Source organism: Canis lupus, chromosome 8 (assembly GCF_048164855.1).
Source record: "Canis lupus baileyi chromosome 8, mCanLup2.hap1, whole genome shotgun sequence".
Classification (NCBI taxonomy): domain Eukaryota; kingdom Metazoa; phylum Chordata; class Mammalia; order Carnivora; family Canidae; genus Canis; species Canis lupus.
Genome location: NC_132845.1, coordinates 76,396,134 through 76,409,579, shown reverse-complemented (window position 1 = coordinate 76,409,579; position 13,446 = coordinate 76,396,134). Strand labels below are relative to the sequence as shown.

At 39.1% G+C, this 13,446-nt stretch overlaps 1 protein-coding gene across 5 annotated transcripts in view; it reads left to right on the top strand.

The window, feature by feature from the left end:
- LOC140639123 (S-adenosyl-L-methionine-dependent tRNA 4-demethylwyosine synthase TYW1) overlaps positions 1–13,446 on the top strand; it is a 239,312-nt gene that overhangs the window by 103,680 nt on the left and 122,186 nt on the right. For all 5 annotated transcript variants that reach the window (XM_072837582.1, XM_072837579.1, XM_072837583.1 and 2 more), the window contains one exon: positions 3,873–4,050. In XM_072837582.1, the coding sequence (XP_072693683.1) occupies positions 3,873–4,050 (178 nt within the window). The remainder of the gene's footprint in view (positions 1–3,872; positions 4,051–13,446) is intronic.

The window sequence follows — 13,446 nt, the reverse complement described above, 5'->3', positions numbered from 1 at the left end:
CAGATCACAGCTTTGTAGCGAGCTTCTCCTGACTGCCCTTTTTTCTAGGCAGCCTGCCTCCTCCTCTTCTTTGGATCCCTAATCTGTACCCTACTCTACATTTTCTGTTCCATATGCTTATCACCTTCTAAGATACTAAAGATATGCATATCCTGTGTGGTAGCCAGTAGCCTCGTGTGGGCCTTTATATTTTGAATAATGAAAATTAAAAAAAAAATTGGTTTGTCATCAAAGTAACCACACTTTTAAGTGTTCAAGAGTCCCACATGGCTGGTGGCTACTGTATTAGATTGCACAGAGAACATTTGCATCATCTCAGAACATTTTACTGTATAGAATTTACAGATTTATTATGTTTGATGTTCTCTGTTTCATAAGAATATAAACTTCACAAAGGCAGAGGTTTTTCTCTAAATAGATAAATTATTTGTAAAGTTATTCACTGTAGAAAAGTTGTCTAGAGGATGCCTGAGTGGCTTAGTTGGCTAAGCATCTGCCTTTGGCTCAGGTCATGATCCCAGGGTCCTGGGATCGAGTTCCCCGTTGGGTTCCCTGCTCAGTGGGGAGCCTGCTTCTTCCTTTCCCTCTGCCATTCCCCCCACTTCTGCTCTCTGGCTCTCTCTCTCTGTCAAATAAATAAAATCTTAAAAAAAAGCTGCCTAGAGCACTATTTGGCACATAGTAAGTGATCTATAAATATATGCTGAATTGAGTGGAATTATTTTATTTTTGAAATAATTAAAAGATTGAATTTTTGTTTCAATTCACAAAATAAATATTATTCAAATAGAAATATTTGCAGCTAATATTTTTGGAATGCTTTTGTGCTAGGCCTGGCACTGCCCTAGGTATTTATTTCATTGAATTTTTATAAAAGCTGTGTATGGGGGCACCTGCGTGGCTCAGTCAGTTGAGCATGTTCTTGATTTCAGCTCAGGTCATGATCTCAGCCTCATGAGATTGAGCCCTATGTTGGGCTCTCTGCTCAGCATGGAATCTGCTTAAGATTTTCTCTCTCCCCTCCCCTTTCCCTTCCCCTGCTTGCACTCTCTTCCCTCAATAAATACAATCTTAAAAAAAAAAAAAAGCCATGTGTGTGTGTGTGTGTGTGTGTGTGTGTGTGTATGTGTGTGTGTGTAAAATCCCCATTTGTAGATTAGAGAATGGGCATAGAGAGGTTGAGTGGCTTGACCAAGAAACACAAACCAACTTAGTGGTATAGCCAGAATTTAGACCTGCTACACATGACTTCCAGTGCTTAGGGCCTAGCCAATGCTCAATTATACTACTTTCTGAGTTTCAGGTTAATTTTGCAGTTCAGGTTAAATCTGCCCTTTTCATATGCTCATTGCGAGGGGCGGGGGGAGTGAGGTTAAATTTAATGACATTTTTTATAAAAAGGAAATGAACATGGAAGACTCCTAACTCTGGGAAACGAACTAGGGGTGGTAGAAGGGGAGGAGGGCGGGGGGTGGGGGTGACTGGGTGGCAGGCACTGAGGGGGGCACTTGATGGGATGAGCACTGGGTGTTATTCTGTATGTTGGCAAATTGAACACCAATAAAAAATAAATTTATTATTAAAAATAAAAAGGAAATGCTTTCTGCTGAGTTGTTTTGGCAATGTACAGTGAGTTAGGGATCAAGTTTTTTAAAAAACTTGATTCACTTAAGATCGTAGATTTCAGTCACCTAAAAAAATCACTCATTTAAAAATACTAATGTGAAATACATTCTCAGAACTGCAGTTAGATAGCAATCATAGCAGGTATCATCTGTCACATTTAGATTGTTCTGGTTTTAGTCTGTATTGTGTTAGTTTGATCTTTTGGATATTTAGTTGAAGTTGCTTGTTTCCACATAAAGTGTGTGTGCATGCTCAGCTGCACATGTATAAAATAAAATCACTTTCTGGTAAATAAGGTACAAATGAGCAGTGAAACTTGACTTTATTTTCTCTGGGTTTGTTATATAGTTAAGGTGATACCGACTGGGATTTAATCATTTTAAGAAACCAGGATAATAGCAGTGATAAATTTTAAACAAATGTTTTTTGTGCGCTAGGCATTCTGCTAAAGCCTTTTACATGCCTTATCTTATATAATGCCAACAAAAATTCTTTGAGGTAGGGACTTTTCACAGTTCAGGAAATTATGTTTCCAGGGTGGCTAAGTGAGAGGGAATATTAACATCCTTCCTCCCACCTTCAGTCTTCACAAGGAATCTGTGAAGAGACTATATGCTTTGTAAAGAACTTAGAGTTAGTTGATAGAAATATCAGAAATAAAGAAGATATATTTTTATTTCCCTTTTTATACTCTTTCCAAGTCTTCCAAATTCTGTCTTAGATTGAGGGACTGTTATGAGTGCCTTGTACATTTGAATTGAGAGCAGTTCTCAACCCATTCTGCACACTGAAAACGAATGGGAAGTGTTTTAAAAAAATGCCTGAGTCCCGTCCCCAGAGGTTTTTGACTTCATTGGTTTGGGATACCACTTGGACATTGGGAATTTTTTTTTTTTTTTTTTTTTTGACATTGGGATTTTTAAAAGTGCTTTGGGTAGTTCCAAGGTGTGGTGAGGGGCAAGAACCTGTGGTGTGTGCTGGTGGTCCCCAAACTTGTTGGCACATTGGAACCACCTGGGGAGCTTCTGAAACTACTGATTACTGTGCTTCTCTCCCAGGATTGTGGTTTAATTGGTCTGTGCTGGGGCCTGGAATTTGGAAGAGTTAAGATTTCCCAGGTGATTCCAATGTGCAAACAGATTTGGGGACTTCTGATTTATGCAGTGATGTTCCACCTCGGCTGCACGTTAGTGTCACTTGAGTTTTAGAAGGTCCCATCATCCTGGTTTACACTCACTTAAGTAGAATCTTTGGCATTGGACCTAGTTTTTGACACTCAGGCGATTCCAACGTGCAGCCAATAGTGATAAATTCAGGTTTCTTTTTGTTTCTTATATGGTTTTGAACCAACTCCATTTAGTTTCACAATTCAGAATCCTTGTGGAATGAAGGAGATAAGAAGAGGCTTTTCCTTATACCGAGTTCAGCTTCTTCCCCTCATATTTTTATTGTGGTAAAATATATATAACACAATATTTACCAGTGCAGCCATTTTTAAGATGTATGATCAGTGTCCTTACTGATCAGTGTCACTGATCAGTGTCATTACTGAATGTACTAAGGTACATTCTTAATATTGTGCAATTGTCACCACTACCCATTTTCAGAACTTTGTCATCATCCCTAACAGAAGTTCTGTACCCAAGAAAAAACAAATCTTGTTTCTCCCTCTTCCCAGCCTCTGGTAACTTTCTATTTTCTTTCTGTTTGAATTAGCCAATTCTAGGTACCTCAAATAAGGGAATTCATACATTTGTCCCTATGTGTTGGGCTCTTTTCACTTAGCATAGATTCATCCATTTGTCACCTGATAGCATCACATTCCTTTTGCAAAGCTAAATAATATTCCTTTGCCCATTTATACTAAATTTTGTTTATCCACTTATCTGTAGTAAACATTTGAGTTCATTTTCTTAAACCAACATGAAAGAATACAGAACTAAGCAAATTATGGAAAGTAATATATTCTGCATTCCAGATAATTAGCTAACAAAATTTGGTTTGTCTGCTTATATTCATGTAATTTAATTAGTATTAAAACCAAGGATGAGATTGCTGATTTTTCTGATTTACTAATTCTAGCTTTTTCCTCTTCCTGGCTGTGGTTTTGTATTATTTGAATGGTATAAAAAATGAATTTGCCATCTATAACTAAAGAACCGTTAAGAAAAATTAAAAACTTTTAAGAAAAATAAAAGTTTTTCCCAACGCTTACTGAGCTTGTTCCTTTTCACTGTGTTCTCCAGGAGTACCAGGTGTCAAAGAAGAACGTTTTGAAGAAGCAATGATGGTAAAGCACTGTGCATTGTCCCTTGTGGGAGAACCCATCATGTACCCAGAAATCAATAGGTTTTTGAAACTACTCCATGAGTGTAAAATCTCTAGTTTCCTGGTCACAAATGCACAATTCCCTCTGGAAATCAGGTGAGCCATCCAGCTTATTAAGATACTCTACTTGGATCTATGTTTGACCGAAAAGTAAAACAGGCATTAATGTATTTAAAAAGGGCTTATCAGTTACTCACTACATACACATGTTGGCTTTTTGGGGCAAGAGATGGGCCTATTCTTTTTTTTTTTTTCTTTAATGATTTTATTTATTCATGCATGAGAGACACAGACAGAGGGAGAAGCAGGCTCCCTGTAGGACTTAATGCAGGACTCCATCCTGGAACCTGGGATCACCCGCCAAGCCAAAGCAGATGCTCAACCACTGAGCCACCCAGGTGTCCTGAGATGGCCTACTTTTAAAAATGCATTCTATTAGGAAGATAATATTAGTAAAAAGAATAGAGGCACAAATTAATTGCTGGGAGAATTCAAAAGAGAATGCATTTTTTTTCCAGAAGGGGAGTAACAGGGTAAAACTTCTCAGCAAAGTCACCATTTAATTGGAATCTTAAAGGTTGGAAGCTATAGTTTTTAATAAGAACCTCCTGAGAAAGGTTGGAAGTTAGGGTATTTGTGATACTGTTATGTAAATATAGTTCATCTGGACCACAGAGTGTATGAAAGAGACTGGCAGCTGGAAACCTAAGTTGAAAAGGTAGGGGGTAGATTGTAGAGAATTTCAAGTGCTGTTTTTTAGAAAGATCTTGCTTCCTGCAGAGAATTCTGCTAGCATGGTGTAAAACGGGAGAACCAAAAGCAGGCAACTCGCTAGGAGAGGGTTCATTTAGGTAAGAGTAATAAAGATGAAAGTAAGACAGAGAGAGTGAAGAGTCCTAAAAAAAGACATTATTGAGACATAATAGATCAGCTTGGTGAACTGCATGGCTCTTGAGAGTCCAGCATGGAAGAGGACCAGTTAATGACTAGAAGGTTTCCAGCCTGTTGATTGCTAGGATTATGGGGCTCTGGAGCTGTAGAGGATCACATAAGGAAGGAACAGGTTTAACAGGTATGATGAGTTGGTTTGGGTGACTTAGACGGGGAGCTTTCCAGATGGAGATGACCATCTTCTGGGGCCCGGAAATGATATGTTTTTGTATTATACTTGAACTATGCACATATTATAACACCAAAAACATTAAATTTTACTTATTTACCTGTGCTTTCCCCATTAGACAGAGTTGCTTGAGACTGGTGACCCCTGTTTGTTTATCTTCATGTCACTAGTGTAGTACCTGTAAGTTCTCAGGAAATGGCTAGTGAAATACTGGGGAAATTTGCACATAGGAATAAAAGACAATGATCTTTTAAAATTCAAAGTTGTTTTGTAAATACCAACCAATAAAATATAACATGAAAAAAAGAGAAATTCTTAAATATAAAAAGACACCAATAGAGTGATGTCAGAATCACAGTGGCCTGCCTCATTCCATTTTTTCTCTTGCCTTCCATTTACAACTAATCAGACATCCATAACAAAACAAAGCAAAAAAAGCACCTTTGTATAGCACATCAGGACATCCAAGAGATTCATTTGTGTGTGTACCCAAAAGAGAGTGGATTATATGTTGGAGGAGGCCATGGAGTAAGGGGAATGGCAGCAGAGGCTGCTGGGACAGGTCTGATAGGGAGCCAGCACCACCCTTGTGGCAGAGGAGGTGGAGGGTGAAGGCGCCTGCTACAGAGCCAGAGGAGAACCTGTTGCTTTCTCTCAGAAAGCACAGTGACTGGGGAAGGAAAGGGAAAGGAAGAAGGCAGGCATGGAACTGAAGGAAAGTATTTCCTGCTATCTGCCCCAGGGGATATTTGTAAAAGGATTGCCCACAGAGCTCTGGGAACCCCCTACTTGAGGATCCTACTACCTGGTCATGGGCCATACCCAAAGTCCCAGGTGCTAAGCACATACCACCTTCCACTGTGGTGCCACCCCCTCTCCCCCCTTTTAAATGCACAGCTTTCAGCAGTGGGGAGTCCGCGCTGGTAAGAAAAACCAAAAACTTGTGCTGCAGCACCACCTTCTGGAAGAGAAAAGGAAGGCTTCCAATTACCAACCTGTTAAAACTGTTGGAATCAAAGTAAACAAGATTTTTACATAACAAAGAAAGGTATTTGCTGCTCCAGATACTGTGGCAGAGGCACTTTTTATAAAACCAACCATGAAAAATCATGGTAATATGGTATCACAAAAGGAAATACACACAAAATATTGCAATCTGATACATAATTCAAACTAGCTATTATGATGAAATTCAACAAGCTACAAGAAAACTTAATAAAGGCAATATAATGATCTCGGGAATAAAATTAATGAATAGAAGGAGTACTTTACCAAAGAGATTGAAATTCTAAAGAATTCTAAAGAAGAACCAAACTCTGGAGCTGAAAAACTCAATACGTGAAATGAAGAATGCATTTACAAAGCATTGAAAATAGAGCAGATCAGATGAAAGAGAGAATTAACAAGCCGGAAGATAGGAATCTAGAAATGGTTCAGGTGGAAGAGGAGAGAGAACTAAGATTTTAAGAAAGTAGAGAAACCCTATGAGAACCATCAGATTCCATTAGGAGAGTCAATATTAGATGATTGGGTTTACCAGAGGGACAAGAGAGAGAAGGAAGTGGAGCATATTAAAGAAATGATAACTGAGAACTTCCCAAACTTGGGGAAGGAACTGGACAGACAAGTCCACAAAGGTAATAAAACACTTACCTCATTGTAAAAAGACTTTGTTTAAGACACACTATATCTAAACTGTCGAAAGTAAATGGTAAAGAATTTTAAAAGCAGCTGGGGGTGGGAGGAGATAATAACCTACAAAGGAACCTGCATTAGGCTATCAGCAGATTTCTCAGCAGAAACTCTACAACTTGGGAAAAGTAGAATGACTTTTTCAAAATATTAAAAGATGAAAACTGCCTCTCAATATCTGGCAAAGTTATCCTTCAGATATGACGGAAGGATAAAGGCTTTCCCAGGCAAACCAAAACAGAGAGTACTTTAACCACCACAAGATCTGCCTTACAAGATATGTTGCAAGGAGCTCTTCAAGGTGAAATGGGAAGATGAAAGTACACAAAACTCTAATTAAGGTGGTAAATGGACAATCAGAATTAGAACACTGTAATTCTCTTTTAGAATAGTATATTAAACTCTTAATTATAGTATAAAGGTTAAAGGAAAAGCTTTAAAAATAATTATAGCTACTACAACTTGGTAGCAAAATCACAGCATGAAAAGATAATTGTGACATCAAAAATACTGAAGAATAAAAAGGGTGGAATCTTTATGGGCAGATCACAATAAATTGCTATCAGCAGAAAAAAATGACTACTTTATAAGATGTTCTTTGTAATCCTCCTGGTAACCACTAAGCAAATATGTAGAGCATAGACATGAAACATAAAGAAGAGGGGAAACTGAGCAAATCACTATGGAAAACCACCAACTTACAAAGGTAGAAACAGAAGGAAAAATAAACAGTGGGAAGGCAAAAGATAAAATGGCAGTAGTAAATCCTACATGTCAAGAATCACCTGAAATTTAAATGGATTGAACCCACCAATCACAGGGCACAGAGTGGCTGAATGGATAAAAAACAAAGCATAAAACTCAACCAAATGCTGCATACAGGAGACTTATTTCAGCTCTAAGGACACCTACAGACTCAAAGTAAAAGGATGGAAGATGTACTCCAAGCAGGTGGGAGTCAAAGGTGAGCAATACCTGTATCAGACAAAATAGACTCCAAGTCAGAAAGGATAACAAGAGACAAGGAGGTCATTATGAAATGATAAATGAATCCATACATCAAGAAGATAGAACATTTGTGAATATATACAGTTCCAATACCCAAGCACTAAAATCTATTAAGCAAATACTAAGAGCTCATGAGGTATAAGTCGATAGATAATAGAATAATAGTAAAAGACCTAAATATCCCACTGGCAGCAATAGATAGATAGGAAATCAATAGGGAAACTTTAGAATTGAACCACGTTTTAGAACAAATGGACTTAACAGACATACAGAACATTCCAAAATAAATAAGGAACTCAGTCAATTTAGCAACAAAAAAATAATCTGATTAGAATATGGGCAGATTAACTAAATAGGCATTTTTGCAAAGAGGACATCAAAATGGCCAACAGGTAGGTACATAAAAAGATGCTCACATCACTCATCATCAGGGAGATGCAAATCAAAACCACAATGAGATACCACCTCACACCTGTTAAAATGGCTGTCATTGAGAAGACAAGAGACAAAAGATGTGGCGAGGATGTAGTAAAAAGGGAACCTTTATACGTTGTTGGTAGAAATTTAAATCAGTTCAGCCACCATGGAAAATAATATGGAAGTTTCTAAAATAATTAAAAATAGATCTACCATATGATCCAGCAACTCCACCTCTGGATATATACCCAGAGGAAATGACAATAGGATTTTGAGGAGATGTATGTACTTCTATGTTTATTACAGCATTATTCACAATGGCCAAGATATGGGATCAACCCAGATGCCTATCAACAGATGAATGGAAAAAAAAATGTGGTGCATATACATAATGAAATATTATTCATCCATGAGAAAGCAGGATAGCCTGCCATTTGCAACAGCTTGGATGGACCTTGAGCAAGTATGGTATGCAAGTCAGAGAAAGTCAAGTACTATATGATTTAACTTATATGTAGAATCTAAAAAAGTTAAATCTGTTTTTTTCTTTTTTTTTTTCTTTTTTTAAGTAAAACAGTGGTTACCAGGGAATGATGTAGGGTGTAAGATTGGTGGTGGTGTTTAAGGGTACAAATTTGTAACAAGTAGTAAATATGCTGTAGAGACCTAAAAAGTATAATGAATATAGATAATAATATTGTACTATAATTATGTAATGTGATGTTACATTGGCAATCACATTACACTGTATAAATGTAACATACTGTACACTTTATTTTTTTTTTTTAAGATTTTATTTATTTATTCATGAGAGAGACACAGAGCCAGAGCACAGGCAGAGGGAGAAGCTGGCTCCATGTAGGGAACCTGACCTGGGACTTGATCCCAGGACTCCAGGATCACGCCCTGGGCCGAAGGTGGCGCTAAACTGCTGAGCCACCCAAGCTGCCACATACTGTACACTTTAAACTTACACAGTGTTATGTGTCCAGTTTATTCAGTAAAAAAGACACTATTTTTGTAAAGAAGAATGATCATACACACAGAGGCATGCGCAAAGTCAGTTTAAAATTTATCATCATAGGAAATCAGTGGGTTGGTTAAAATTATTTACTTCTGGTCAATAATTAGAAAACCAGTGACATTGTCACAAGGTTAGCTAAAATATTACTTTTTTGAAGTTGTATAAAAGGGTAAAGTTAAAAGGGAAAGGTTTTAAAAATGTCAGTGTCGGGATCCCTGGGTGGCGCAGCGGTTTGGCGCCTGCCTTTGGCCCAGGGCGCGATCCTGGAGACCCGGGATCGAATCCCACGTCGGGCTCCCGGTGCATGGAGCCTGCTTCTCCCTCTGCCTATGTCTCTGCCTCTCTCTCTCTCTCTCTCTCTCTGTGTGTGACTATCATAAATAAATTTTAAAAATTAAAAAAAAATGTCAGTGTCTAAATTTTGCATAGGATTGCCATTCTTTTTTAAAAGCTTTTGTTACATTTAAAACCCTTGGGTTTTCAGATGGCTCATGAGGGAGAAGTTGGGATAGAGAGGTATTGGGATTTATATACACACAACATATACAAAAACGGAGTCCATCCCAAATTTGGGGCATATACTTGTAAAACGAATTAAATCTGCCAGAAGTGGGATGTAGGTGATTCTCAGCAAAATGATAGCCAGAGAAAATGATTCATTGTTTGCTCATGCACAGTATTCCTTGTGAATGCCATCAGGGACTGAAGAAAATTACAGAGGTGGTAAACAAGCTACGTACTTGAAAGTGTCCAGCCAAATGCCTGGCACACAGGGAACATTCAGGAAATGTTCTTGGGTCTCTTTTCCTACTCTTGCTGGTGAGCCTCCTCTTGTCAGCAGGGGGGATCATGATACAACACAAAGTCCATATTGGTCTTGACTGCCACCACTGAACAGATGGGATACAAAGGCATTGATTAAGCTGGTCTTTTAGTGTAGGCACTAGTAAATTGGGAGTGAGGCAAAGGGGAAGAAGTGAGTGGCAGGGGCAGGGATTAGGAAATTAGCAAATTTCTCTGATGTAGAACACAACAGTTTAAAAAATGAAAAGGAACACCCTAGGAGGAATACTCAAGAGAAAGTGCTCAGAAAAGGGAAGTTGCTTTTTTGGATTTCTAAAGCATTCGTTAAGCTCCAATATCAAGGGTGCTATGGTTCAGGGGAGTGCATCTCTTCTTTAGTTATGTCCTCATCTGGGCAAAGGAGAGAATATGTGGGAAGTTGCCATTTTAGATTTGGACATCAAAGAGTTGTCATGTCTTGGTTATGTGTTGAAATACCTATCTAGACAGAGGAAAAACCCTGAAGCTAAGGTCGTCAGTTTATTTCTAGGATCTGAGAAGAATTTCTGATAATTGATACCCTAACAGAGATGGATTGAAGTACATAATGCATAGGTGTACCTTTCTCTAAGGCAGAGCAGTCCTCCTGGCATGGTAACAATATATGTGTCCAAGTGTTAGGGCTCCTAAATATAAGGTGACTTTCTTACCCCCACATTTCCTCAAAGAATGATGTCAGTAGCTTAGAAAAAAATTAGAAGAGCACTGAGAGGGGATCCCTGGGTGGCTCAGCGGTTTAGTGCCTGCCTTTGGCCCAGGGCGCGATCCGCGTGATCCTGGAGTCCTGGGATCGAGTCCCATGTCGGGCTCCTGACATGGAGCCTGCTTCTCCCTCCTCCTGTGTCTCTGCCTCTTTCTCTCTCTCTCTCTCTCATAAATAAATAACTAAATCTTAAAAAAAAAAGAAGAGCACTGAGATTTGACATACCAGATACTAAGATGTGTTATAAACTATGAGTTTGAAATACTCCAGACTGCAGAGTAGTGAAACAAAATAGTCCTGAGGTACCCCTACTTTTAAACTAATACTTTTCTGACTTGAGGCCTCTTTGAGTGGAGCTAAGGGTTTTCTCGCTTTAACCCATGGACCCATGTGGTCCAAGAGAAAAATGGAAAGAGAACTACTTCCTCTGAGTACAGATGATACTGTTTTATTTCTGTGAATTTAGAGAAATTCAAATACCAGTTATCTCTGGTGTCTTAGTTTCTTTCAGAAAAACAAGCAGTAGATTTATGAATATAGCACAGAGGCCATGAATTTTGAAAGTTACCTCTAACTTTTATAGTGTTTATTCTGTACAGCAAGTTTACTCATTCAGTTGAGCTATCAGGTGAATATCTTGCAACTGTTTTATCTTTGAGTATGCACTAGGAAGTAATAATGTCCTCTGGGTGATTGGGAGTTTACTAAATTGCTTGCTTTTAGTTAAAAAAAAATTTCCCCCCTAAGTTTCTGTAGTACACCCATTCTGTGGTATCTTCTAAGGAGATCCTGGACTTTGTCAGTTGGCCTTCCCTTGGCCTTCCCTTGACCCACAAGCAAGTGTATATCCTTTCAGGTACTTTAACTTTTCCTTAAGAGAATTTCAGTCTCCCCTCTAGCTCCAAGTATGTGGCTCTTTGCTGACAGTTCTCCCCCTAAGGGGAGTTTTTACAGTGAGTGATCCTAGAGGATCAAGGAAAATAGAAGCTGACACCTTGGGCAAATGAGAAAGCTATCAGACTCTGCAGCTTGATGATTTTGTCAGCATAGGGCTAATACAGGCGACCAGAATATGTAAGACACTTAGCATTAATAATACTAATAGGACTGGTAGTGATTGGACCATAAGAGCCTTTTCTCTTGAGGAAAGGCCCTCTGAATTCCATCATAACCAGTGGCATTTTATAGTGGCATTGTGGCACACATAGCACTGAGATATTGCAGCATCTTATCAGTTATCTTTTCTTGTAATCACTCATCTTAAAATGAGTCACTCAAACTAACAGCCATTTATTGAGCTCATAATTCTCGGTCAGCTGGGAGATCTTTTGATCCTGTCTGGCTTGGCTGGTCTCAGTGTTGTGTCATGTGTCAGTTGGCAGATCTGCTGGGCTCGTTGGTTTAGATGCCATGACTGGGACAACTGGGGCCTCTATTCATGTCGCTTCTTTTTTCCAGTAAGCTAGTCTGAACTTCATCACACAGTGGCACGACTTCTGAGAGCAGCAAGAGAGGACAAGCTTCAATGCAAAAGCATCTTTTGAACCTTTGCTTGTGTCATACTTTCTCACTTCCATTGTCCGAAGCAAGTCCCAGCTGAGAGGGCACTTCCAGCTTCAGGGCAAGGAGACGTGGATATAGGGAGAGGAGGAATTTATGGCCATGTATGTAGTCCACTATATGGGCACAGTGGGCTTTAGTTTTTAAGGAGGATGACCTTGAACCACTGAGACTCACTCTTTTTTAGGAGCTCAGTTGAAAAAACAATTATAATTTTATGGGTTGGCTGGAGGGCCATTAAGACCAAAGGTTTCAGATTGGCAGCTGATCAGAAGTAGGTTTATTTGTCCTGTACCATGTTTCAAAGCTTTTTTGTTTGGTTGGTTTTTGAGCCAAGGGTTAATATCCAGAGATTTGTGTAAAATCTGAACTTTTGGAAAAGGCAATCTGGCAAAAATTGTCAAAAGCCAAGTATAAAGTGCTGTCTTTATAATACCAGAACAATTCAGTCTTCTCTGGTTTTATTACTATACGCTGACACCAGATGCATGGGTTTTTCCACACTAAGCAGTTCTCTGGTTCTCTGTGGGAGCCACCTGGTGTCCTATGATTCAGTTCAGTTATGACACTACCTGAAGTTAGTGCAGACCAGACAGCGTAAGGGTCCAGTCTCACAAGACGGCCCCCCTTCAGATACCAGTGGCAGTCCCAGATTGCACCTGCACTTCTGACCAACCAGCTGTGCCCTACTCAAGTTCAGTAATATGCTATAATATCTCGCAGAAAGTCAGGGAAAACAATTTACTTACTATTATTGGTTTATTATAAAGGATACAACTCAGGAATAGCCAAATGGAAGAGATGTATGGACCAAGGTATGGGGGAAGGGATGCCACACTTCCATACCATCTCTAGGCACACTATCCTCCCAGTACCTCCATGTGTTCACCAACCTAGAAGCCTTCAGAACGCCATCATTTAGAGGGTTTATGGAGTTACCATTACATAGGCAGGATTGATTCAATCTTTGTCAGTTGGTGATTAGCTCAATCTCCAGCCTGTCTCCCCTCCTTGGAGGTTGAGGGGTGGGGTCTGAAAGTTGGTTCTTCTGGCAACCAGCCCCTATCCTAAAGCTATCTAGGGGCCCATTGAGAATCATTTCAGTAGTAAAGTAAATCTTTATGT